At 43.8% G+C, this 27,693-nt stretch overlaps 1 protein-coding gene across 1 annotated transcript; it reads left to right on the forward strand.

Moving 5' to 3' along the window:
• Positions 1-1,007: 1,007 nt before the first annotated feature.
• Positions 1,008-27,693, forward strand: LOC142490627 (uncharacterized). The gene is made up of 8 exons (XM_075593044.1): positions 1,008-1,244; positions 2,239-2,624; positions 14,134-14,269; positions 15,927-16,131; positions 24,626-24,931; positions 26,330-26,407; positions 26,773-27,639; positions 27,683-27,693. The coding sequence occupies exons 1-8, from the start codon at positions 1,008-1,010 to the stop codon at positions 27,691-27,693; spliced, it is 2,226 nt and encodes a 741-aa protein (XP_075449159.1).

Raw genomic sequence — 27,693 nt, forward strand, 5'->3', positions numbered from 1 at the left:
TGCGGGCATACAGGCGTTACATTATGCAGAGCCAAACAAATGCAGACCCCCCTGAGGTGGGCCAAGGTGTTTCCGTGTAACATTTGCAATTTGTAAGTAACCAACTTACCACTGTGTCTTAACAACTTGCTAATTTGTCTCTCTGGGAAACCCCAGTTGCCCCGTCTCCCTCAGCTCCAGTGGCTGTGAGTAATCCGGAACCACGTATATCACCTCCCAACCGGTATGATGGGGACCCCCTCGCTTGCCGAGGATTCTTGAATCAATGCGAAGTTCAATTCGAGATGTCCCCCTCCCTCTTTCCCACTGATCGTACCAAGGTGGCCTATATCTACGCCTTACTCACTGGGGACGCACTCGCTTGGGCTTCTCCTCTCTGGGAACACAAACCTGAATTAACCCAAGATTACCCCAAGTTCAGGCGTGAGTTCCAACAGGTGTTTGACACACCAGCACATAGGGAAACCGCTGCTTTTTCATTGTTCCACCTCTCTCAGGCTCGTAGGTCAGCTGCAAGATACGCGGTGGAGTTCCGCACCATCGCCGCAGAGACCCGGTGGAAAGATGAAGCTCTTGCCGCAGCATACTGGCACGGGTTGTCCAAAACTCTTAAAGATGATCTCGCAGCTCATGCTCGGCCCTCTTCCCTTGAGGAACTCATTGTCCTCAGTATCCGAATGGATCAGCGCACCCAAGAACGACACCACGAGCGTCATTGTTCCCGGTCTCTCCTGCCTCTGTCTGTTTCTCACAGGTCACCTCCTTCGGCCCTACCTGCGTTGGATGCTCCTGAACCGATGCAAATCAGTAGCCAACAGCCTCGGGCTGCTGAGAAAACACGACGTCGTGAGGAGGGTCTCTGCTATTATTGCGGTTCTCCTGAGCACCGTCTCCGAAACTGTCACCTGAAGCCGGGAAATGGGAACGCCCAGTAAAAGGTAGAGGGGCTTCTACTGGGTACTATCTCTCCTTGCCCCTCTCTCCCTAAGGAACTACCTAAGAAGATAATGCTCCCTGTTACTCTGGCAGGTCATGATCTTCAAATAGAAGTGAAAGCTTTTAGCGATTCCGGGTCTGGTGGTAACGTTCTTGATCACGCCTTCGCTTGCAAGAACCAAATTCCACTGGTCAAGAAAAAGTCACCCATTGGCCTGGAGGCAATCGACGGACGACCACTCCAACCAGCCTTCATTATTTGGGAGTCTATTCCACTTATCCTGACCACCACGGATGGTCATACCGAGGTAATGGTCTTCGATATTTTTCACTCCCCTACTGTCCAGGTTATTCTAGGATTGCCATGGCTCCAGCTTCACAATCCACGGATAGATTGGACCAATGTGCTGCCCATCCAATGGACTACCACCTCTGAGAAGACAGTTACTCCTCCTGCTGCTGTGCTCGCCAGCCTTGACACCACTTCATCTAACCTTCCTGCTCTGCCGACGGTGTATCACGAGTATTTAGATGTCTTCAACAAGGTACAAGCTGAGGTATTACCGCCCCATCGTCCCTACGACTGTCCAATTGATCTGATTCCTGGAACCATTCTCCCTAAGTCTAAGTCGTACCCCTTATCTGTGCCTGAGACAGAGGCGATGACGTCTTATATCCAGGAGAATCTGACGAAAGGGTTCATCCGCAACTCTACCTCCCCCGCCGGGGCAGGCTTCTTCTTCATGAAGAAGAAGGATGGCTTTTTAAGACCCTGTATCGATTTCTGTGGGCTTAACAAAATTACGGTTAAAAAAATGATACTCTCTCCCTTTAATTTCTGAACTCTTCGATCGTCTACAAGGAGCCTCTATATTCTCCAAACTCGATTTAAGAGGAGCCTACAATCTTATTCGAATAAGAGACGGGGACGAATGGAAAACCGCGTTTAACACGCGTTCGGGACATAATGAGTATTTGGTAATGCCATTCGGCCTGTGCAATGCCCCTGCTGTTTTCCAGGAGTTCATGAACGATATCTTCCGCTACGTTTTGGGTACGTTCATCATCATATATTTGGACAACATCCTCATTTTCTCTAAAGACTTAGAGGAGCACATTCGCCATACCAAACTGGTATTCTCAAGGCTTCGTGCTAATCGCCTCTATGCAAAAATGGAGAAATGTCTATTCCATCAGACTTCCACAGCCTTCCTAGGCTATATTATCTCAGACCAAGGCTTTACCCTGGATCCTGAGAAATTGAAGTCTGTACTCGACTGGCCCTTGCCGAATTAACTCAAGGCCGTGCAACGCTTCCTTGGCTTCGCCAATTACTACCGGAAGTTCATCCGAAACTTTTCTACCATCGCTCTGCCCATCACCGCCTTGACCAAGAAGGGTGCTGATCCAACCACTTGGTCTTCCGAAGCCATTGAAGCCTTCGAATTCCTCAAAAAAGCCTTTGTGTCTGCACCCATCCTATGGCATCCAGATACTTCCCTTCCCTTTACGTTGGAAGTAGACGCCTCTGATGTGGGAGCTGGTGCAGTACTTTCTCAGAGATCCACTCCACAGGAAAAACTCTATCCGTGTGGATTCTTTTCTCGGAAGTTCTCTTCGGCTGAGAGAAATTACGATGTTGGGAACCGTGAGCTGCTGGCCATCAAAATGGCTCTCCAGGAATGGAGGCACCTTCTTGAAGGGACCAAGGAACCTATAGCCATCCTCACCGATCACAAAAATGTATTGTATAATGAGGGGGCTCGTCGGTTGGGATCCCGTCAAGCTCGTTGGGCACTGTTCTTCTCCCGATTCAATTATACTATTTCTTATATTCCCAGCACCTAAAATATCAAGGCTGACGCTCTCTCTCGCCAGTTCTCTACGGAGAACGACTCTAACGAATCCTCTGAGCCAATTCTCCCCGCCAAATGTATAATTTCCGCCAATAACTTTGATATTTTGGATGAAATTATTAAAGCCCAGGTTCACATCCCCAGGAGATTTAGGGTGCCAGAGGAACGTTTGTACGCAGCTCCACGTTTTCGCCACAAGATACTTCTATGGGGGCATTCTTCGAGATCTGCCGTGCATCCAGGCTTCAGGAGGACAACAGACCTTATCAAACAGACCTTTTGGTGGCCTAAGATGAACAAGGACATTTTCAACTTCACCAGTGCTTGTCCAGTCTGTGCCCAGAGCAAGTCCGCCCGTCACAAACCCTCTGGACTTCTCATGCCTCTTCCCATTCCGGAACAACCGTGGAAACATATCTCTATGGACTTTATTGTGGAACTTCCCAATTCTAAAGGGATGAATACTATTCTCGTTGTAGTAGATAGATTTTCCAAGCATTCACACTTTATACCCCTCAAGGGTCTTCCTTATTCAGCTAAGTTGGCCGACATTTTTTCTAAAGAAATTTTCAGATTACACAGTGTACCTATTTCAATTGTGTCTGACAGAGGTTCTCAATTCATTTCTAAGTTTTGGCGTGCTTTTCCCCAGAGACTTGGGATTTCCCTTCTATTTTCCTCGGGCTATCACCCTCAAACCAACGGTCAGACAGAAAGAATGAATCAGACCCTAGAGCAGTATCTCAGATGTTTCGTGTCCGAATCTCAAGACAACTGGGTGGATCTATTACCTTGGGCCGAGTTTGCCATTAACTCATTAAAAAATGAATCTACGCAAGAGTCGCCTTTTTTCATTAATTTTGGATTTCATCCCAGCAGTCTTCCCCTCTCCTCCCTCCCCTCTGGTGTTCCCGCAGCGGATTCTCATGTTGCTACTCTTCAAAACTCGTGGAGGAGGATCCTAAAAACCTTGCAAACTGCTGTTCAAAGACAAAAACCGAAAGCAGATCGGCGACGGCAAGCGGGCCCACTATTCAAACCCGGAGACAGAGTCTGGTTATCCTCTAAAAATATAAGGCTCAAGACTCCTTCTCAGAAATTGGCTCAGAGATTCTTGGGTCCCTTTAAGGTCCTCGAGAGGATCAATCCGGTCGCATACCGCCTTGTGCTTCCTTCTACCATAAGGATTCCCTTGGTGTTCCATGTGTCTCTGCTCAAACCTGTGATCCAAAACGCCCATTTTCCAGACCGTCTTCAAAGACCCAATCCGGTCGTCATTCAAGGACAACAAGAATATGAAGTTCACTCCATACTCGATTCTCGTTGTTCCAGAGGCAAATTGCAATTCCTTGTTCATTGGAAGGGATATGGGCTGGAGGAACGTCCTTGGATACCGTCTCACCATATTCATGCCCCAACGCTCCTCAGGCAGTTTCGTCGGAAGTTCCCTCATAAACCTTGGGAGGATCGTCCGGAGTCCGATCCTCAAGGGGGGGATACTGTAACGGCTTCCCAGCGTGTCCCCGTCACCTCTGTTCCCACGACTTCCAATCACCCCTCTTCCCTGCGTTCTCACTCTCTCCCTTCCTTCTCTCGCCGTCGCTCCTCCGTGGCGCGGTTTGTGTACCCTGATGCGTGTTCGGGTCACATGCGTGGCTCCCGCACTGCGTGCGCACAGTCCCGGCCACTCGCTACCCCCGCGGCACCAACACCCCTCGGCGTACGCCTGTCTCCCCAACCCTTACATTACCTGGCTCCTCCGCCTCTCCCTCCCTTTCGCCTCCGGTCCCAAGCGTCCCCCCAGCAGTGCGTCCCTCGCGCCCTGTGACATGCGCGGTGCACGCGCATAACACACTTACAGAAGGCAGGCGCACCCGCTCCAGTTATTTGCCGCCCCTAAACTCTAGCTCCGCTCCCCGTGGCTTACAAGCTATTTCCCTTGATTATTTCCCTGTCTCCTCCCCTGCTCTCTCAGACTTAACCCTGCAAACCCTCACTCAAGCCTCTACTCCACCTCTCTTCCCTATTGTCCTCCCTCCTTTATAACCCCTCTCTGTCTTCTTAGTCATTGCTCTGCATAGCTTTCTTGTAGCTCCTGTGTGCAGTGTCTATGCCTAGCTCCCTTGTCTATTTCAGCGCTGGTTCCTGTCCCTGCCCCTGTTTGGATTCCCTTGGTTTGAACTTGTGTACTGCTTTGGATTTGACTACTCTACCTTCTCCTGCCCTTGAACCCTGGCTTACGGACATCACTACGCTGCTTTCTCCAACCTTTGAACTCTGGCTTACGGACATCACTACACTGCTCTCTCCAACCCTTGAACTCTGGCACATGGACATTACTCGCCGATCTCTGGCACCCCGGACTCAGCAAGTATACGTTAACCCTTTCTTACCAAGCCCGGCAACGCATTACCACACTCCGGGCACGCCCTCACTACTGTGGGTGCGTGTTATACCCTTACCCACCTCAGTACTGGGGACTGGCCAGGTCTGTGGGCATACAGGCGTTAAAGCGTGTTACTGTGTGTCACTGTGTGTGTAAGTCAGTCAGTGTGTGTGTCACTGTGTATTTGTGTGTATCACTGTGTGTGTGTGTCACTGTGTATGTGTGTCAGTGTGTGTATCACTGTGTGTGTCTTCCCAGTGTGACAGTGGGGTGGAGGGTGCGCTCAGCATGTCCCGCAGGCTCTCCCGGCGCTCCCCCCCCCTCTCCTTGGTGCATCTCTGACCAAAGAGGAAGAGATCTCAGGGGGGCCAGGGCACAAGCGGTGCTGTGGGGATGTGGGTGATGGCGGCGCCGTGTACTTGGTGCAGGGGGGGAGGGAGAGAGAGAGAGTGTGTGTGTCATCCAGGGGATCCAGCGCCGCTGAACCACCACCGCCTTCCTCCTCGTTACCGGACACAAGCTGTCTGAGTTCCCCAACCCAGAGCAGCCCCTCCTCCCCCCAGTGGGGACACAGCACCCGGATGTCTCATCTCCTGGCCGAGGAGATCTCAGGGGAGCTGGGGCACAGAAGCTCGGGACCAGGGTTCATGCTCCTCATCCGGGGGGCTCTGTAACAGAGATGCTATGAGGAGGGGATGTGGGCGATGGCGGCGCTGTGTGCCTGTGCTCGGTGCAGGGAAGACTCTCCAGTGACCGGTGGTGTCTACACATGCACTGTTGCGAGCTGGCAACACTGACGTCACTGATGGCCTCTTCTACCAGCAGTGACGTTGCTTCCGTGGCTGCACTTCCGTCACCATGAAGGCCATTTACTGCCAGGGAAATTTTCGTTTGGTATGTACCAGTAAAGAAGTTTCACTTCAAAAATAATCAGCCTGGGCTGACAGAGGATGACACATTAAAAGACCTCTCCAAACCTCCCATAGTTGCATTCTGGCAACCGCCAAACCTCAGACAGAAGTTAGTTAACAGAAAACTTCATAACAAACTGAAGGATACAGAATGGCACAAGACCATGCAACATCACACGCTGCAAACTTTGCAAACATATACAGTATGCCGAGATCTCACAGCCAGTCACAAACATAGAACATTCAGTGTTAAAGGATTAAACTGCTGCACGTCAAGGAATGTGGTATATATCATTCAATGCAGCAAATGTGACCAAGAATGCTACATTGGTGAAACCAGCCAAAAACATCAAACCAGAAAGAACCTGCACAGACACATAATAACACACCAGGAAGAGACTGCAGCACTCCAGTGAGACATCCCTTCTCATGGCCAGATCCTCCCATAAATTATTTAAAAATGAAAATCCTCAATGAATGTGCTCGCAAGTGGTATTTTTACTAGCTGTACACTGTACAGTGTTGGGATTGTCATTTTTTTTATGTTTAAAAGTACCATGAACCGAAAACATTTAAACTCAAAATGGTACTGATCTTTGACAATAAAAAAATATGAATTAATACTGATATAGGGTTTCTTACACACTGTTATATTTTTTTGCAATATTTTGCCCTGCCTCCATTCATTTTGCAATGTACCCCCTTCTCCTCCCCTGCACCCCTAACCCCTTCACACAGCTTTTGGATGCACGGAGCTACATGCCCTCCACATTTCTCTGTCTCTTTCATCCATTTATTGACCTGCCCATTTATTTACTGTACTATTCCCTCTGTCATTACAGTACTTCTCTACCTCATCTGTCTTCGATTGTAATCTTGGTTTTAACTTCTGTGTTAAACTTGTGGGAACGTTGTAAATCAGTATTGCTCTGAAGACAGTAGAACTCTCAAAAGCTTGTCTTATAATACCCATTGCTAGTCCAAATCAAAAAGGTATCACCTAATACTGAAGTACTCTTCTATCCAGAACAAAGGTACAACATTGGCAAACCCCCACCCTCAGCCTTCTTTTGTAATAGCAGGTTTGATTTCAGAAGCTCTGATGCCACCTGGTGTTACTATGTAGATTTTCTAGAGTATTTCATTGCTTTACTTAGTTTTAGGCTTTTAATTATCCATTTCCAAGAATATATACAAAATGAATTGTTGGGTGGACACCAGATCTGCTCAGAGAAAGTGAAAACAGAAAACCTCGCCCGGCGCTCAAGTGTTAAGATTCCAATAATGAAGTGTTATAATAAACAATACACATCCAAGGTGAAAAAATAAAATGATACTTATATAGAACAGATGATACCGTCTCAACCTAAATGAACCCTTCTCCTTGGTTCTCAATAGCAGTTTTGGATGATGAATCATGGAGCACAAGTCATTGGTTGTAATATGGAAAAAAGAAAAACACAAAATAGTGCAATCCTGTATAAAATACTGTTGAAAGGGTGCGTGGGGCTTGATCGAAGAGAATCCTTTAAGAAATGCACACTCACAATTTCGCCAAGGTATAAAAGCGTTGTACACTACCGACACACTTTATTAAAGTGTGGCCGGTACCGCAAGCCGGGAGATTTCCTGGCTTGCTAGTGGCCGCCCCTCGGCGTGCCGCGCGTCATAGACGCGCGGTCACGCGTCTTCGGGAGCGTGCGCCCCCTGCACGCGCGTCCAGGGGCTCCCCGAGGGAGCCCTGGTGTCCCGCGATCGCGGGACAGCGGCAGGGGGTTCCGGGGAACCCGGCGGACCCGGCAGCGGTAGGGAGAGCGCCCCGATTGGAGGGCGCTCTTCCGCTGCTTCGGCGTGCGCCCGTCACTCTCGGGCGCGCGCCAGGCTACTGCTGCGGCCAAGAACGGGCAAATGCTCGAATAAACTTGGCCGCAGCAGTATGCTATGCCCAGGGTAAGGGTTAATGGCGTCTCAGTGTAGTCAATCTGGTGTGGGTCCTTAGGTGCAGGATAATGTTCAGCTACACATGGATTCTCACCCAAACCACACTGGAAAAAGAGACAAGAACAGGTTTGTCAAGATGTATTGACATACACACAGTGATAAAATCTATAAACTGACATGCTGACCCTCAACACGGGTATTGTATGAAAAGGTTGCAGGCTAGGTGTACCGGTGGTAAAAGCCCAACGTAGCATGGTTGCCGGGGCTCTCACGGATGGGCTGGTGCACTTCCAGTCCTCACGATCCTTGTTCCCTCCAACTTCCGCGTTCCACATGCGTTCCAGCTGACGTCCACACGCGGTGACATCAGACTTCCGGATCACGTTCGCCAAGCTATCAATCAACCGACTCTACGCGTTTCGCTGTCCTCGCTTTGTCAGGAGTCGACCTAAGGACCCACACCAGATTGACTACACTGAGACGCCTTTAACCCTTACCCTGGGCATATACCGCTTTATACCTTGGCAAAATTGTGAGTGTGCATTTCTTAATGGGTTCTCTTCTATCAAACCCCACACACCCCTTTCATCAGTATTTTATACAGGATTGCACTATTTTGTGTTTATCTTTTTTCCATATAACAACCGATGACTTGTGCTCCCTGATTCATCATCCAAAACTGCTCAGAGAAAGGGCAGAATGATACTTCATTTTGATGTGATAACTCCTCTCCCATTGAACTCTTAAATAATAAAAATGTGGTGCATGATAGAAGTACTGTTCCCAAAAGGAAGTGACTATGGACAATATATACCAAAGAAAACGGCGTATCTGAAAACCTCAATAGAGAATAAGGAAATCAAAAAAATATTTAAAAATCTAGAATTTATTTATATAATAAATAATATCTTTATTTCATATAGCGCGTTTCTCAGAATGGGAAAGCGCTTCACAATTACAGTATAGAGTGCGGAACACAGCCCATAGGAATTTTTTACAGACACAGTCCCTGCCCGGGTTAGCTTACAATCTATATTTTTGGTGCCTGAGGCACAGGGAGATAAAGTGACTGGGTGACGATGTGCCTGGGGGTGGGATGTCAGATTACACTATGTCTTCATGGGAAGGATCCTGTAAATCTGGCAGCTCTATATCGCCATCTACTATGGGTTCAATGCGGGATGAAAGTATTGAAATGCCTAGTTCTAGTGTGAAGAAGGTAGTACCATGGTGGGATCAAATGTTTCAAGGATATGTGCCGCATATGAATAGGACTAGATTTCTATTAATGCAAGGTAACACAGTGGACCTCTGGTGGGAAGAGGGAGAGTTTACCCCTGAAGAAACAGCAGAGATCCTTAGCGATCATAGTAGAGACATCAAGTTAAGGATGATATCACCTTCAGGCTTGGAGGTGGTGAAGAAAGAACCTCTATCTTCAGAGCCGCTATTTTGGGTACTGCCAGGGCAAGCCTTGGGCAGAATTAATTAAGAATAGCTGGGCAGATCGTATAGTGGTCCAACATTATAGGAAGTCACATAGTTACGATTACCCTTAAGTTCCTGAACCCCTTATGAGAGAGGCGGAGGCCAATAGGGAGGAATGGCTCAGAGATGCTGTGTTAGGTTATCTAGCTGCTCGCTGCAAAGTGGCGTACTACTACAACGAAAAGAAGGTGTCCTACCTAATGAGCATATGGAAGGTAGGCAGGAACATCAATTTGGACAGGGTTGAGTATATCTCAGAGAGGAGCCTGTAGCGTTGCTATTGGGTCACTGTACCGGATGGTGAGGGCAGGAAGGTTTGCAAGCCTGATCCCAAGCACTACTACTGAGGGGTATACTGTAGATTCTTCAGCATAGGGAGGATCTAACTGTACCCATGTTATGCAATGTTTCCAAGAAATTTTTCCCTGTTCTCCAATTTAATGGATGGTCTATAAATTGGATGTCTCAGTGAGGCCGTGAGAGTTCCAACAGTGGGAGCATATTGCCAGGTGCCCCCTAGGCTACTAATTTCCTTGCCTAACACATAAGTCCTGGTACCAGCGCAGGCAGTGTAAGGGTTAAATCTATGCCCTGCTGCATTAAACAGCTCCCTAGAGTGACAGGAGGGGTGTGCCTAAGGCCTAGGTACTGCCCACACCGGTGCTAAGACCTGGGACCCTCCCCTGGTAACAAAAAGGGCTGCAGCCCAAATTCAGCGTTCTCTGTCTCTCTCACTCCTCAGTGAGAGAGGTGTGTTCTATCCTGTCCCCTTAGGGGGGAGTGGGATGTATGCTATGCTGGACCAGGGACCTGGTTTCAGGCTTTCCCTCCCACAGGGGAGTGGAAGCAACTACCCCAAACTCCACCAGGGAGTGTGGGAGACAAGGAGAGACTCCTGGGGCATCAAGCTCCTGGGGTTGACTCCAGGGACACAGAGAAGAGGTTGTTGTGTATGTCAAGATGCTCTTGATATATGCTGTGAGAGCAGAATAAAGACCACTGTTATGTTTTACTCCTGCTTGAGGCTGCAGTCTTTCAGGGGGAGGGAAATAGGTTTTCCTGCAGGGACTGCACCTATCTCTGATAGGTCCTGTTGGAATGGAGGCGCTGCACCGAAGATGAGAGCTATAGATCCGAAAGCCTGTCCAGTCTATCCACACTAACACTAGCGGACACTCCGAAGCCTGTAAGCCTAACAGGTGAGCAGCACTACACCAGTAACCAGAACCAAATCTCCCTTAGGGTGGAAGGAAAGGGGTTACAGACATTTGTAGGGAAAAAACATAGCACTATACTCGGGCCAATACGGTATTTTGTTTTCTGGCTACTGGGAAGCATTGTTACTTGACTTTGTTAATGAATTCTCAAATTTACACATATTTATAAATGTTGTACTTTTAATTTTCTGTGTATACTCCTAATTTATTGCTAATTGGGTTTTTTTTTTTTAGTATAGCTTTGTAGATTTGCTTAGGTTGTGATCCCTTTTAGCCGATCAGCAACAGTACAGTTCTTCATAGATGAAATGATGGTGTACAGAGCTTTCCAAGCCTGGTAAGAAAGGTATACTATTAGCTGATGCTAGGATTAGGGTTATTTTGATCGTATCGGTTTTAACTATTGATAGGAATAGGTTAGCAGCTACAACGACATTTCTGGTTAGTGTTTCACATAAAGTTGCAAATGAAATCCTATTTTTATATTTATGCCCAGCTCCCATTAACCTTAACGTAAATATAACCAGTTATATGGATAGATTTTGTGTACTAGCTCTTCCCGTCTCTGTCACTGTAAAATTAATGATTACAGCATGATCCTTGCTGTTGTTTAACGGTAAGTTTAATTATTTTTTAGCAATTTACTAGATGTAAGTTATGTCATGTGTACACATAGACCAGCTTTTAAATATAAAAATAGCACTGTTCCTGAACATGGCAACAAAGTCGTTTATATTTACATAATGGTTTCTACTTGAATTAACACCACACATGACATTAATTTGCTTTAAACCCCTAAGGAACCTTTGTGTCTATCACCTGCCTTCGTTAATAGTTTGTCTGTTTTCTGCTCCCCTGAAAGATTGTTCCATGAACCAATAACACTTTTTAATGAACAATGATCCATTTTTGTAAAACACATTTTTACCATCAGAAAGTACCTGACTATGTAGATTCTTTTACAGTATTATGGCATGTGAAATTGTTTCTCATCCTCCTTTCCTCCAGGGTGAGTATATTGAGATCTGCAATTATTAGATCAGAAATGTCTCGATACAAACACTGCACTGTTTCCTTTTCGTTTCTCTTGACAGCGCTGCTTCGTTTCTACTCACATTCTCCTGGACTTGTTTTAATCATCAATTATTTATTCAGTCATTCTAAAACAGCTTCCTTGACATGATACCAAAAAAGGTCATGCCCCCCCCCCCCCCATTCCATCCACTCTCAACCAATAATAACAGTACATCATGATTTTGAATAAACTGGCTACAGCATTTGTTAGAAACAATAATATAACAATAGGCCCAAACCGGTCCTGGTAGAACCCCATTCAGAAACTGCCTTATGCCAGCAACAAGCCATACAGCTCACTGGGCATCTGTCATTTCATCTCAACCTATCTGCACCACACCAAAAACCAAAACTCACCCTACCATACCCTAGCAGGTCACATGAACCAACTCCCTAAACAGGAGTCGCTTGCTTACCTGAACCACGCCCCAAATGTCCCCATTTAGCACCTTAAATTGGGTGTTAACCCCTTCAATTGGGTGAGACCCCTCCAAAAAAAACAGTGCCTTTTCATACCCTCCTACAAACCAGCGTTGAAGATATCCAGCCCTAACATGTTTACATTGACCCCGCCAGCCCACATCAAATCACCATTGTCTAACTCCCTGTGTATTGTCACCACTCCACCACTCCTCCTGTACTGTACCTTTCTGTCAACTCCAAGCTTTTCACACCTCTCCATACTTGCCTTGCAATAATCTAAGCCCATCAACACAACATCATACATGTTGTCAGATCCATTTTTAGATCATGTATGAAGTCCAGCATTAGTATAGCTCCTACAGCCTTTCCTCATGCATTAATTATTACCACAACTGGTGAACCAAAACTTTTGGCACTTTGCACTAACTGAGGTAAAACTTGTTGCAACCTCAGTCCGCTTATCCCGCACCACCTTAGCCTCTTATTACACTGAAAGCCCAGCTACTTCCCATTATTTCACACTGCGGCCCAATGAACAAAAGAATGGCCAATGAGCAAAATGTGTAATTCATATGTTAACCCCCTTCCCTGACTACCGAAGGGTGTCATATCTGGTAGTTCCATGTTTATATATGCTTAGTCTCTCAGGCCAAAATAGATAGTGCGGTTCTGTGCAGGCTGGACGTGGATGAAAGTAGGAATACAGAAAGGGTACCAAGAACTTTTATATAACAAAGTTGTGTTTATTGAACACAGTCAGTATACCCATGTGATGATGATGATGATGATGATGATGATGATGATGATGATGATGATGATGATGATGATGATGATGATGATGATGATGATGATGATGATGATGATGATGATGATGATGATGATGATGATGATGATGATGATGATGTTTAAACACATGGCAAAATAGAAGTTACAGGAAATCATCCTCTAGTAGGTGTTACCCAGAGGCAACCATATTTGAACAAAGCAGCATGCATCTTCTACATACTTGAATTTCCTGATCCTCTCTATGGGTGATTGCTTAATAACAGGGCATGTTACTAAACTCCAAAATAATAAAAGGGTGATATGATATACAGTAGCTAGCTGCAGACTAGTATCACATAAATCTATATACAGGACTTACATGAGCACCTCAGTTAGAACTCTGATGAACTGAATTCTGGGATACGAGCGTGGCTATTTATATCAACATGCTCCCCATTACATCACTTGTGAAAAGGAAAAGAGGGGGGGGCAGAACCCGGTGAGCCCTCACAGTTAACCCCTTCTAGCCATTAACCAATTAGTAACCAACAACAAGAAAATGAAGCGATCCCTAAACATCAAAGATATGTTGCCGAATGTACCCCTATTGTTCTGTCAACCTCATCAAACCATCCTTTTTACAATCTCCTCAACTAGGTTTGCTGTCTCCATGGCGGCCCCAATCCTGAATGAGTGGTTTCCGAAATCTCCCCCTGGCAACACCATAGCCGCGAAGCCTCACTGAAAAATCTGTTCAATCTGAAATTTGGCCAGAAAACTCCTGTCCCCATTCTTCAACAACAGCCCTCAGCAAATTATATTTGCCCCATGTACCCCAACATTAAGGTTGCTGGGCATGGACTGCTGTCACACAAATCATTAAACCTCACCCAGCTCACTTTTTCTTCTTGACCCAATTTACAGAACAGAAGATTCAGAGCACAAATAGTCTCTGGGTATAAATACAAAGTTAAAAAAGTATACACTTGTGAAACTGAACAAAGAGGTGGAGGCGGGCTCACTCACACTCACAGGGTTTCAGGAAGCTCGCAACAGAGTGAAACGCGTAGGATGACAATCTTACAGAATCTCCCTCACAGGGGATGCTCAGTTGAGATCTTTTCCTACTCCAACAGTGATGTCATGATCCGGAAAGCTCTACACGCGTACCAGCTGGATGGTCGGAGGTCTGGCATCTCTGCTCTGGGAACTTCACTGCTCGTTTTCGATTTAACACTGTGTGGTCTAAAAGCGCTATACTTGGTGGAATGTGTGAGTTCATTGCCACTTGTTCAATTTGTACTTTTTCATAAAACGATATTATACTATGTTTGCTCTTTCTTGTACTATAGATATGTAGAGACCTCTTTCTCTACCAAATTCCACACAAAGCTACCAATCCCAAATCATCTAGCACTGCCAACCATGCCTCTCAAGCTCACTCATGCACTGACCAGGTTGCAGGTGATAGAGAATTCTTCAAATTTTCCCTCCCCTACTCCCAGAGGCCATAGAGATGATCAGTGCACTGCCACCCCACTGCTTCCGCATCCGGCGCCAATCGATGAAAATCCTCCCACTAAAATAGAGAGACCATCTGCTATCACATTCTCAACCCCTGCAATATGTCATGCCTACAATCATTCCACAAACAAACTAAATGTTTCAAAATAAGAACACAAAATAGAACAGCCCATTAGCAAATGCATACAAACTTTCCTTAAACTGGAAATCTAAACGGTGAAAAGACTCTTGTACTGGCAACAACCATAATGCCGATTCAGCATCCATTTTTGATAGCACCTATCCCTTTCTTGCAGTCTATACCAATTCCAGTGCTCAATCAAAAGATGTGTAGCAAACTGTACACAGCTCTTTATCGATATCACTCACTAAAAGCCCACCTGGGTATGACAAGTAATTGATAAACCCAAACTTACCACTTCCTTCTACCGAAACCTGTGACGGTGCTCGTCTCTGATCGGGAAGTGGGCCCACAGGGCTGAGGTGGAGATACAAATAGACCGACCAGAGCCCAGGGACAGAGTCCTGTTAGAGTATCCGTAGTCGGTAAGCAGGTAGGAGGTCAGGACTGGCAGCAGTGGTGCAAAGTCCAGGCAACAAGCACAGGATCAGGGCAGGTGGCGAGGTCAGGGTCACGGTCTGGGGTCAGCAACAGAGATTCCAAAGGAGCAGGGAAGCCACAGGGAGGGCTCATGAACAAAGAAGGCTCAGCAACAGGTTAGCCTCAGGAACAGGGAAGGCTCAGCTACTAGAGCCCAAGGTGGTCAGGAACACAGGGAAGGCTCACAAACTAAGAAGGCTCAGGAACTAGAGCCCAGGAACAAAGGGAAACATATACAATTCTCAGGTAGGGGCTGGAAGTCACTGGCTGCTATTTAAGCCCTTGAACAGGTGCAGCCAATATAGCAGACTGCCAGTAATCAAAATGTTCAGAGCAGCCAGGTAAAGGCGGGTTCCAGCCAAAGCCTGGACTGGACCCCTTAGAAAACCACATTGAAAGGATATACCCTCAAACCTTTCCATTGGGCGCCAAGAAAAATCTGCCATCCTCCCCAACTGCACTTTTTTTTAAATGTTGCTTATGCCGCCATCCTAGAGGATCTTAAACTTGGAGATCTGCACGGCTTAGCCTGCTCCCTGAAGAGATTTCTAAAGCCCTTAGAAAACCCTTCCTGCAGTAAATTTGCTGCATTCAGATCCAGATACATTTCTAGCCAGGGCTCACTCTTTCCGACATTTACTGGCATCCTCACCCTTACCCATTGAGTCCCTTTCACCTTATTTGTGGGCCATGCCTTTACCTTCTGTAAAACATTGCAAGATTGAATGCAATCAGCGACAATTGAAGCATTCAGGTGTGAAATTGCATAAGATGCCGCCAAATTTACATAAACTCTCTTTGAAGAGCCAGCAAGCTCCTTTGCACCTGCCTGCCGATGAACACATGTGGCTAGATCCGCCAGCAATGAATGGAAAGGGAGACAACCTTTGTGGTGTCATTAATGACAACTGCAAATTCACATCCTTGCAGTCCCATGACATCCGAGGCCGCACTGCTTATTTGTGTCAGAACAGCTCGTCATACTTCCACCATGCATTCTGTAGCGGCAGTAAATCTTGCAAGCCTCCCAAACAATGAAGAGAGGATTGGTGCAAATGTGATTTATAATGGATTGCATTGGATGATTCAATGACGCCGCGTTGACATAGCGACGGTCATGGGACATGGCGTCACATGGCATCATTGTCTCCCCTACAATCTATCATAAACTCAATTCTGCTCCTCCCTTTTAAGGCTTAACACTCTTCTGCCCATCCTTACTCAGCCCTAATTTCTTGCTATACACCTGTAGCAGAGTCCCCTACCTTGTCTCCGATGCAGGGGACTGATCAACTGTTTAGCTAGCAGAGCTCTGCGTGATCCGAAAGAGTGGTGGTGGCCATCTTGGCATTTCGGGACTACATTTTCCAGAAGCCTTTGGTGTGTCACTATGGGCCGTTTTAACTAATCAGGAGCAAGTGGCCATTAGAGAGACTCCCCCAGTTTGACACCGCTGTTTTAAGACATGCATCAAAGGAAAGGGTTCTTTACAGTAAGGGCAATCAAAATCTGGAATTCATTACTATGATGGCAGATACAATAGATTTGTTCAAAAAAAGGTTGGACATCTTTTTAGAAAGGAAAGTTATACAGGGATATTACAAATAAGTAAACATGAGAAGAATGTTGATCCAGGGAGTAATCTGATTGCCACTTCTTGGAGTCAGGAAGGAGTTTATTTTTCCCCTTATGAGATATCATTGGATGATATGTCACTGGGGTTTTTTTGTTTGCCTTCCTCTGAAGCAATATACTGTAAGCACAGATATAGGATAAAATATCTGTTGTCTAAATTTAGCATAGGTTGAACTTGATGGACGCATGTCTTTTTTCCACCTCATCTACTATGTAATTATGTAACTATGCCTGTTGGTCATCAATTAGTTACATTTTTTTCTTGACTATATATACTGCACTAAATTGTATTACTACTCTGGGTGATACTTTGTGAAGTAAGTTGTTTATATCATTAATCGTGTGTATACATTTACTTATTTATTAATGTGTGAAACACAGGTTTCCATTGCGATTCAGAAGGGTAATATATTGCTCCCTCCAGCTTCAGGAATAATCTACACTGAGAACATCTATGTTGAATTGTCTGTGTATACATATTAATTAGATTGATTAAGAAGTGCTGTTGGATCTGTTATTTTGTTGCATGATAAATAATCATTTATTAATTTATGCAAAACGGAGACAGTTTCTAGGGTCATATATTTGATGTATTCTGCATTTTATGTATTGATATATTGTGATTTTTTTTGTGGTTAGTAGGGGGGTGACATGTTTGATGTATTTTTTTAATGCGTCATCATTTCGTTTGATTAATATGGTGTGTTTAATAAATGTGATACTTTGATATATCATTTTGGATAAGGTGTGCTGATTCTCTTTAGAACTTTCTGGTGTCTCCAAACACATTTGGGACCTATTTTTGACTTTGATAATTAAAGGAATACTAAAAAATAATGAACTGCTTTTATTGTTATGTTTTTCTCTATGTTGTCAAGTATATTTACTGTTTAACAAACCAAAACTTCAGGCCAAACATTTGAGATAGCATTGGCCAAAGACTATTTTCATTTCAGAATCTCTGCTGCAAGCTATAGACGTTTGCAAGTGAAAGTTTGATCAATGTAAGTGAATTCCATCCTTTTTGTATTGCGATGTTTCACCCTAAGAAGTTTATTTATAAAAAGTCTCTCAGGTGCCAAAAAGGTACAGAAAAATAACACCAGATTTACTAAAGCAAACATTTCCATTTCTTTCATTGGGGTTCCTTTTCGTGGCTGAATGTTTGCACCAGTTTTGCAAACGGATAAATAGACCTCTGCAAACATGTCCACCTCCAAGGGGCCTATGTACTAAGGTCTCCCAGCTGCAAAAGTAGGGCAAAAATACGTTCAAAAAACAGGACCACACGGACCAAAGAAAATGAATCACATTGAAAGTGAAAGGTGGCTTTCCTGGTGCAAATCTGGTGTCATTTGTTCACACCGTCTTTGCCCAGGTTTTGCAGCCGGGAGAGTTTAGTAAATAACCCCTATGGCTGTTTTGGGGCAGAAACATAGCATTTTACTGGAAACGCCATCATTTGTATTAGTGAGAGGTTGTTGAAGTTTATGAGACTGCTGCTTATGATAAAATCTGGGAGACAGACTCCAATTCAGCAAGATTAGAGAAAGCACATTCCTCTAACAGCAATGCTGCTCTTTGGAACAGTAAAGGGGGGTGGGAGGCACTGAATATAATCATCAAGGTAATAACAATATTGGGGTTTGGGGCTGACAGAGTCGGGTGTTAGGACCTACAGAGGGGCCATTCTGTGAACTGGTTGTGGGTTTAAAATACTTTGGCCAAAGAATTGAACTAAATGATCATTGCTTATAAACAGATAAGTATTTAACTATATTATTTGTTAAGTTGGATGTAGGCGTTTTTGTCTTTTGTTCTATATTTGGGGCCTTGGCTTTGCTGATTCACTGCAGGAGACATCATAATGTCCAGTAGCAAAACTAATCTTTCAAATTTATATAGGCCTAATTTTTCTACAGCTGTACCCTGTGTAAGGGTGATAAACCTCTTGTGACGCTGAGGCAAGGAATGACCTGTGAGATTCAATTGGACTGTAGATATTGTCCTGTTCCTTTAAATTAATACCTCAAGAGAGAAGTGACAAAATATAGAAAGCATTGCAATAGTGCATTACCCAAGGACCATATGCATGAGTTAAATGAACAGAGCAATTTATTAAACTAATAATGAAACAATAAAATTGTGTACAGATGTACATCAAACTTTAAAACATCTCAGTGCTGGAGCACTTAGAATAAAACTTTGCTCCGCCGTTGGGAAAAATTAGAATCCTACTCACCAAAGGTGGCTCGGACATACGCCAATGATTATTTGGTCTTATAGCTGTTTGACACCGCTTGCCGCGGGGTGAAGTACGTCAGTGCCTTGAGGAGATCCGTCTTCCATGCTCGGAGTCAATTGCTTCCAGAGTCTTACCGATCGGCTCCTCTGCTGACGTCACCACTAGTGTCCACTGCTACGGTGTCCCTGCTACGCCAAAATTGTCCAACGCGTTTCGAAACTCCTAATTGTGGGTTTCTTCATCAGGGAACCCTGTGTGTTGCATCTTATATTCTAAGACTTTTTTTTTAGGTACAAATTACAATTCTTCTGATAAAAATAAACTGTGTACAGGTAAAACCCCCATGGTATCCTCTTTATTACTTGAAGCATTTATCATGGTACATAATAACTTTTGCTGATAACACTAAATAGCCCAGAACTCCTACTTCTACCGGTATAGTGCTTCAAACATACAGTAGAGCAACCTGTTATTAGATCAAAAACTTAAGAAAAATATGTTTGCCAGACTAAAATATTTCTTAATCTACATTAAATTGTCGGTTACCTGCTTGATCAATAGTTCCACCAAGTAAATACAACTTTCCTTGAGTTTCTTCATAACTCCATTGGAACGCATCTTGAACTTAACAAATAATAAGGCAGGGAGGCCTGGCTGAGTCACTGCCTTTATACAGTAACACTCACACAGTGGGGAGAGGAAAAATCAATAAGCCTGATCAGCCACATACAGATATACTGCTAAATGCTACCCACATATGCTATAATAGAAAGGTTTAAAGCTGCAGACCAAGCAATATCCTATATGTGTTTTTTCGTTTCTTTTAATTTTATAGATTAGTTCTGTACTATGAGAAAATACTTGTGTCATTTTTTTAAACGACTGAATTACATTTTTTATGTATTATAATGTAAAAAGCCTTTTTTGTTTCTATAGCAAACATTTACAAAGTCACAGATAATGCTGCTTTAAGGTAGAGGAAAGCTGTCCTTGTTTAGTACTACTTTAATCAGTATACAGTTAGGTGCAGTATACACTTTGTTATCAAAATTTCCCCAAGATGCAGTAGCTCATTTAGCTGCTGCCTTTGATTGCTAAAGGCAGTGGGTTTGGATCCCACGGGGCCTAACAGGTCATTGAATAACCATTTCCTAATGGCTCTCCTCTGTTGTCGTCAGTCATTTGAACATGCAGTACAACTTGTTTTCCCAACATCGCCCCGGATCGTAAAATCGTAAAAATATGCATTTGTTCCATTTTCAATAAGGATCGCAATGGTCTTAACTGATTTGTTTTAGTAAATTATTGATCACCTACTCCAAGACAGATTAATAGGAAATTATATACACAGTCAGGCAAACCTGCACAGAACAGGGGATAAAATATAAATGTTAAAGCATCAAAACATGTGACATCGTATGTGTTTTTTAATTTTATATCAATTATGTAGTATTACATAATATTTTATGTTTTTATTATTCAACAATGGCATTTTTAATCATTTGTGGAGTATCCTTTGATTTCTATAGCAGGGTTTTAGCCCACCTCCCCAGCAGTGCAACATCTTTGCAACACTTTCCTGTTTTGGATAATTTGTTGCCAATATTCACAGCCCTTGAGCTGTAAACTGTAACAAAAGATAATGTTACTGCAGTAATATCAGGATACATTGTATCAGCTGAGTTACGTTTGGCACATAATCAGGATTTCTACAGTTTGCGAACAGGAGCATAAAAGGATTGTCAGTTTAGGTAACAATGTAGAATTATACATTGTTACGTGATATATATATATATATACAAATAATAAACAAGACATTTAAAAAAGGGGGAATGTAGTATTGCTGCTTTAATACGTGTGTATGTATATGTATATATATATTTTTTTTTTTTTTTTTTTTTTTTTTAAATAACCATACTATTGGATGAAAGGGGTTAAGCCACTAAATATTATTCATTATCTACCCGACTTTTCCAACTTCATGTGCATTAGACAATTGTTATTCAAACCTTTATAAATCATTAAGTGAATTTAACCAGACAAATATACCCAGGAGCACAAAACACCAAACCTGCCACAACCACCAATATGACCCACTCCCCCTTACTATCGCCCCTAATCCCCAGCCCCGCACACACACCCAGGTTGTGAAAAGTGTGGAAATACAAAGAAGCAACTCTGTTTTGTAGTAAGTAAGATTTATTTACAAACAAATTGTGCAATAACACAAACAAAAACCAACATTGGTGGTACTGTATAAGCACATTTATTTCTGCCTTCTCATAGCAGGGATGGGGTCCTGCTGAGTTTGGCGAGTGCCGCGTGTTCCACCTCCTCGGGTGCGCGTAACTCCATGTGCAGGAGAAGGCAGCAGGGAGGATGCAGAGCTGGTAGCAGGAGTACTACAGTAGCTGTTGATACAGGAGGTGTTTCTTCATTTATGGACCATGGTTTTTCGAGCCTCGAGATAGTGATGACCTGATGTAAAAGGCCACATGCCTGGTCATTACTATTTGGGATTTGTGACAATGCCTTAGTCTTACTGGTTCCCAATCGGTTATATGACAGATACATTTTTTTCTAGTATGGCATTATTTGTCTTACTGGCCTGGAGTTGTTCTTTTTGTATTTTAATCAGCTATCTCATCATTTTTTTTTTATCTAGTGCAGCTCTTTTTTTGGTCAGTGCTGTGTGAGCCCGAAAGTTCTTATTCACCTGTGCTATATCTCGGTGAAGCAGAGCAAGTTTGCTCCTCAATTGCTTCCGATGCGTTAGGCATCGGCCATGTGTGTGTGTGTGTGTGTGTGTGTGTGTGTGTGCATGTGCGCGCGTGTGTGCGTGCGCGTGTGTGCGTGTGAATATATTTATCAAAGTTGCACAATGTTAAAAAATAATTTATTCCCACAACATGTCTTTTTTTTCATTTCTAAAATATTATATAATACATACACACAAACACACACATACACACATACACACACACACACACACACACACACACACAGGTTCCCCAGTGACACACAAACACACAGACCACTTCAAAGTGACACACACACACTGACAGCTACCAAGTGACACACACACACAGTGATACCCGCCTCCCAAGCGCTTGCTGTCTCCTCTGTCAGGACAGCAAAAAGCTCCTGGTAGAGCGAGCGGCAGCAAGCGAGAGCGAGCAGCAGCACCTAAGCGCTTACTATGTCCCAGGCCTTACTTAAGCTAAGTGGAGCTGTATGGTCTCCAGTGGAATGCTCATCGCTGCTGCACTTGGAGCTTCACGTGGCTGTTCAAGGGAACCACTGTTTCTGGAGCTGGGAGGTCATGTGATGTTGGCTCTCGTGCTGTTGGCTCTAGTACAAGTGTACATACCGGTTCCAAATCTTCTTCCCATGTCACATCCTCTGCAGCTTCTGAAGAGGATGTGACATAGTGGTATGAGTTGGGGTGCATTAAGCCAGCAATGAACAGTGACAATAATATTACAAGAAAACTACAGCTTTGAATTGATTAATATACGATTATTGATACTTTACTATAAAAAGTTATACTGATCATTGTTGAAGTATATTAATTATTAGTTAAGGACAATGAGTTTGGTATAAAGCATGAGATATGCAGTATTATGTGACATTTAAAGTTCAAATAAGAAAAGTATTTTTTTTTAAAAGAAAGGTGTGTGTGCCGAGCATGCGCATTTTAAGTGACACTTCTTGTCTTTTGTCACACAAATTGTATTTGTGATGGTGATGTTTTTAACTAAAAATCAAAACACAATTCCAGTGAAAAAAACACAAAGAAGCCTGACTTAGTACGCACGTGCATGCTAATATTTTTATACTAAATCTGAATTTCTTGTGTCTCTGCGCGGGTGCAACTCTGTGCGCATGCGACCCTTTGCGCGCGTGCGCCTCTCTACGCATGTGTGACTGCGTGTGTGTGACTTTGCACGTGTGTGTGACTCTCCGCGCATGTGTGACTTTGCGTGTGTGTGTGACTCTGCGTGCGTGACTGTGTGCGTTTGTGTGTGACTCCTCCCCCTCGGTCAGTCCTATCTTTGGTGGCGCATGTGTGACTGCGTGTGTGTGACTTTGCACGTGTGTGTGTGACTCTCCGCGCATGTGTGATTTTGCGCGTGTGTGTGTGACTGCGCACGTGTGTGATTCTGCATGTGACTATGGGCCTCATGCAGTAAGCGTCGATTAAGTGAAATCGGCAAGCTTACCGATTAGTCATGTTAATGGCGATTTTTCCTCTCCGTATGCAGTAAGTGCCGAATACATTCAAAATCAACCCGAAAACAAATCCGCCCACTCTCACGATGATTATCCGATCACACACAGGTGTATCGGCGTGCGTGGCGGGGTGCTGATAGGTTGCCCAATCACAAATCTTGCTGAATCAGGCGAAACAAGCATGTTTTGGATTGCGCGCCATATTTAAAGGCAACGTGTACTGCTAATCATTCTCTGTGTTGTTGGGAGTGAGAGAGAGAGAGACGCACAGAGCTGGCTGATTGAACATTTGCATATTGACGGAGAGACTTGTTGTGTATTGGGTGAGCTTTGTCCATTGTTGTTTTGTTTACATCTTTGTCTTGTTTTATATGTGGAAGTGTTTCGTGTGATTGGCTGTACATTAGTTGTCTGTTTTTTGTGAGTGCTGGAAGTATGCCCGCAAAGCGTGGGAAGAGTGATGCTGGTGGGAGTGGGAGTGCTACTCGTGCGAGTACGCGTCGGAGTGAACGTACTGTTCAGGGGAGTGATGTTGCTGGTGCACCGAGTGGGAGTGCTGGTGCTGGGAGTGGGAGTGCTGTTGCTGGGAGTGGGAGTGCTGTTGCTGGGAGTGCTGTTGCTGTGAGTGGGAGTGCTGTTGCTGTGAGTGGGAGTGCTGTTGCTGGGAGTGGGAGTGTTGTTGCTGGGAGTGGGAGTGCTGTTGCTGGGAGTGGGAGTGCTGGTGCTAGGAGTGGGAGTGCTGGTGCTAGGAGTGGGAGTGCTGTTGCTAGGAGTGGGAGTGCTGGTGCTGTGAGTGCTGCTGGTGGCGCAGTTGCTGATGGGGTGTCTGGTGGTGGCGTGCTTGCTGGTGGGCAGCTTTTGGAGGCTCTTCCATTGGAAGAAGGAGAGTCCAGTCAGCACCAGCCAAGCTCTGACCCTAAACCTGCTCGGAAGAAACGTGTGGAGAAGCCACGTAATCCTCGCTTCAATGACCAGGAAAATACAGCTCTTGTCACTGGCATTCTGGAGCACTATGACAGTATATATGGATATTTACTAGGTAAGTGTACCTTTACATTTATTATTCAAATACATGTGATCCTAGGTCATCTGAGTTTTGTTCATATGCAAATATGGGTTCACAATATCTTTCTATGTTAATTAGTCTGGAAACACAGCTTTTTATCATGCCTTACAAGGACAACTAAACACAGGCGGTCAATTTGCCATAACTGCATACAATATGAATGCAACCTTGCTTACATGTATAGGTTTAGTAGTGAATGCTCATGTGCTTCACATATTACACATAAAACAGCATGTTTGCTATCTCTTGGAACAGCTAGCAGTGTAGGAAACTGGTGCTTCTATTATTAATCATTTACCTCATATATTTTATATGTTTTTCAAGGGCGGACAAGTTCAGCAAGCAGAAAAGAAATGTGGGACACAATAGTCATTGGTGTCAATGCGTGTGGGAATCATGTGAGGGACAAGCGGAATTGTCACAAGAGATTTGATGATATTAGGTCCAAATTGAAAAAGAAAATACAACACCAACGCGTGCATGCTACTGGCACTGGAGGTGGGCCCACACCACAACGTCTCATATTAAGTCCATTGGAGGAGCTGCTTCGGGCAAAATTACTTCCCGTCGTCGTGGAAGGCTTACCTGGTGACCGTGATATAGGAATTTACCCCTCACAATTTCCACCAGGTGAGAAATATTACTGTACTAGGCGTGTCGTTGCTTACAGTTATTTTGCATAGTTACACTGCTTTTTATACTGTCTTCACAATATAAGCATACCTGCATCTATATATGTATATGTCTGATTCTGTATATATATATATCTCAAAATAGACATATATGTTGTAGTCCTACTAAAAGCAGTAACTAATATAGCACGTGCCATTGCGTGCTCATTTACATGTGAATTCCCAAAATGCATTGCTGCAGTGGAAGCAATTGATGGTGGGCGAAGATGGGGAACAACAGGGTAGTACACATGTGTAACACATGTTAATCAGAAATTATTACTAGCTACAGGTACAGAACAGAAATATGTATAATATTATTGTGTATTTTATTTATTTTACTCCGACAAACATGACATTACTGCCTATTTTAAGCATGCATCAAATATATTGCATGCAACGGCCTACAAACATCACTTGCACTAACACATCTATAGTTGTTTATGAAAAGGTCCATTTTTGCTTTAACTCATATACAGACAGCATAATGAGGCACACGTATCATATTTTATGTCATTGTTTTCATAACTTAAAAACTGCACACGACTATTTAGCTCATCTACCATTGTGTTAAAGCAGCTGCAATTAATATCTCATCACAGCATACACTTCAACAGAGGGGGTGGGGTTCAGCACACACACTAATTGCAGCCTCATTTTAGGGTCAACTTAGTTCACACCATTTTCACCTGTTTCAAGTAATTGAAAGGTGTGGCTGATTAGGCTTTTTGGGGAAGGGAATACCGTTCTTACAACCTGACTACCACAACTGAAGTTAATCACACTCATTTGAAAGCTTCACTTTAGCTACTAAATGCCCCAACAACTCATTACTTATCAAAGCGTACGTCACACATTAGTTCACTCATATCTATAGTTGAACTACTACTATCAACGACACATTATCACACACTGCATGTGTTGTCTTGTTTAGTCACAGCCACATTCATGTGTGCCACATCTTATATTAATGTACCACACATATCCTCTACCAAAAACAACACTTTTTGCAATATGACCACCTTCATGATAACCATTGTGAATGGTCATCTCATGATAGTTATGTACATTATGATACTGATATCACTACACAACATATGATTTTTATGTACAAATTTTATCTATTTATCCTCACGCATTACTGCAGGAACATAGTATGTTTTATGTTAGGGAACTCAAAAGTTCTAAGTACACAGGCATGTACATTGTTATTACAACTATTTATGTTCACTTTCACACACACATTTTGGGTTAAGGAAATGATGCTGTTAGGTACTCATAAATACAGAACATACAATAACTGTTTGTTCAATATTTACACATGTAAATGTAAAACTTATGTTATTGTTATATATAGTTGCCCCTGAAGGACATGTGTCACCTGAGACTGAACAAGTGTCTTCACCTGGGTCAGCCAGCTCAACACACCTAGAAGGTGAGTGTATCAGTTGGTGGCCATATAATATGTGCTCTTCTATATGTTATGTTGTCATGTTCATTATTTGTTTTGCACATCTTCTTTAAATAGGATTACTTAGTGTCAGTGAAAATGAAGTGTAAGGCAACTTGTATTGTGTTAGTGATGTTAACTATCATGTAGGAGTTGTGAGTTTACAACAAGTTTTCAGTCACTCATATTTCATACTGAGTCCAAACATTATTCTTAAGTCAAGGTAGTTTTTAATGTGAGGTTATAAAACGTATGGAAACATGTTAGTTGTTACTTATGACACAGTACAATTACATAGTAACACAGCAGAGATTAACATGCCATTTAATAATGTGTACATTTATTTGTAGAACATGATGAAGAGGATTTTGATGATGATGATGATGATGATGATGCCGCCGCCGCCATAGACACACAAATACAAGCAAGTGACCATGAAGAGGTTCCAATTGAAACTGTTTTACCGCCAAATCGTCCAGCAAAAACCACATATGATGCAATTGTAGCTTCTGAGGGAAAAATTGTGGAAGCAGAAAATCGTCGCCATTCTGACCTGATGACAGTGCTGGAAAGGATGATTGCACTGCAGGAAGAAACAGTTTCACAATTGGCACATCTCCACAGAGTCTTCATTGAAGTGCCTAAACAGTTGCAAAAAATCAACACCTCATTCGAAGCATTAGTTGTTCAGCAAACACAAGCTAATTACTGGAGAATGACTAATGTACCACAATTCAACAGCTCACAGGCAGGATCTGTTCATGCAGGTCAGTTTTCACCACATGCTTCTGATATTCATTCACCAGGCCCAAATGTTACCAGTCAAGTAGCAGACATTGCTGTGCAGGTTCCTGACGACATCCTACCGCTGCCATCTGTACAAATTCAGCAGCTGACACCTACAAAGGAGGCCACAAAAAGAAAACACAAGCAGTTACTACTGACCAGTTTTTGGTCAAAAACAACAAAAGACACACATGAAACAGACCAACCATCACTTGTGCAGTGTCTACCAACTTGCTCACATGTGTCAGTGGGCACAAGCCCTGTCCGTGAACAGTCACTACCCAAAAGCCCTGTAGGTGAGTCACTGCCCAAAAGCCCTGTAGGTGAATCGCTGCCCAAAAGCCCTGTAGGTGAATCGCTGCCCAAAAGCCCTGTAGGTGAATCGCTGCCCAAAAGCCCTGTAGGTGAATCGCTGCCCAAAAGCCCTGTAGGTGAATCGCTGCCCAAAAGCCCTGTAGCTGAATCGCTGCCCAGAAGCCCTGTAG

Source organism: Ascaphus truei, chromosome 3 (assembly GCF_040206685.1).
Source record: "Ascaphus truei isolate aAscTru1 chromosome 3, aAscTru1.hap1, whole genome shotgun sequence".
Lineage (NCBI taxonomy): Eukaryota > Metazoa > Chordata > Amphibia > Anura > Ascaphidae > Ascaphus > Ascaphus truei.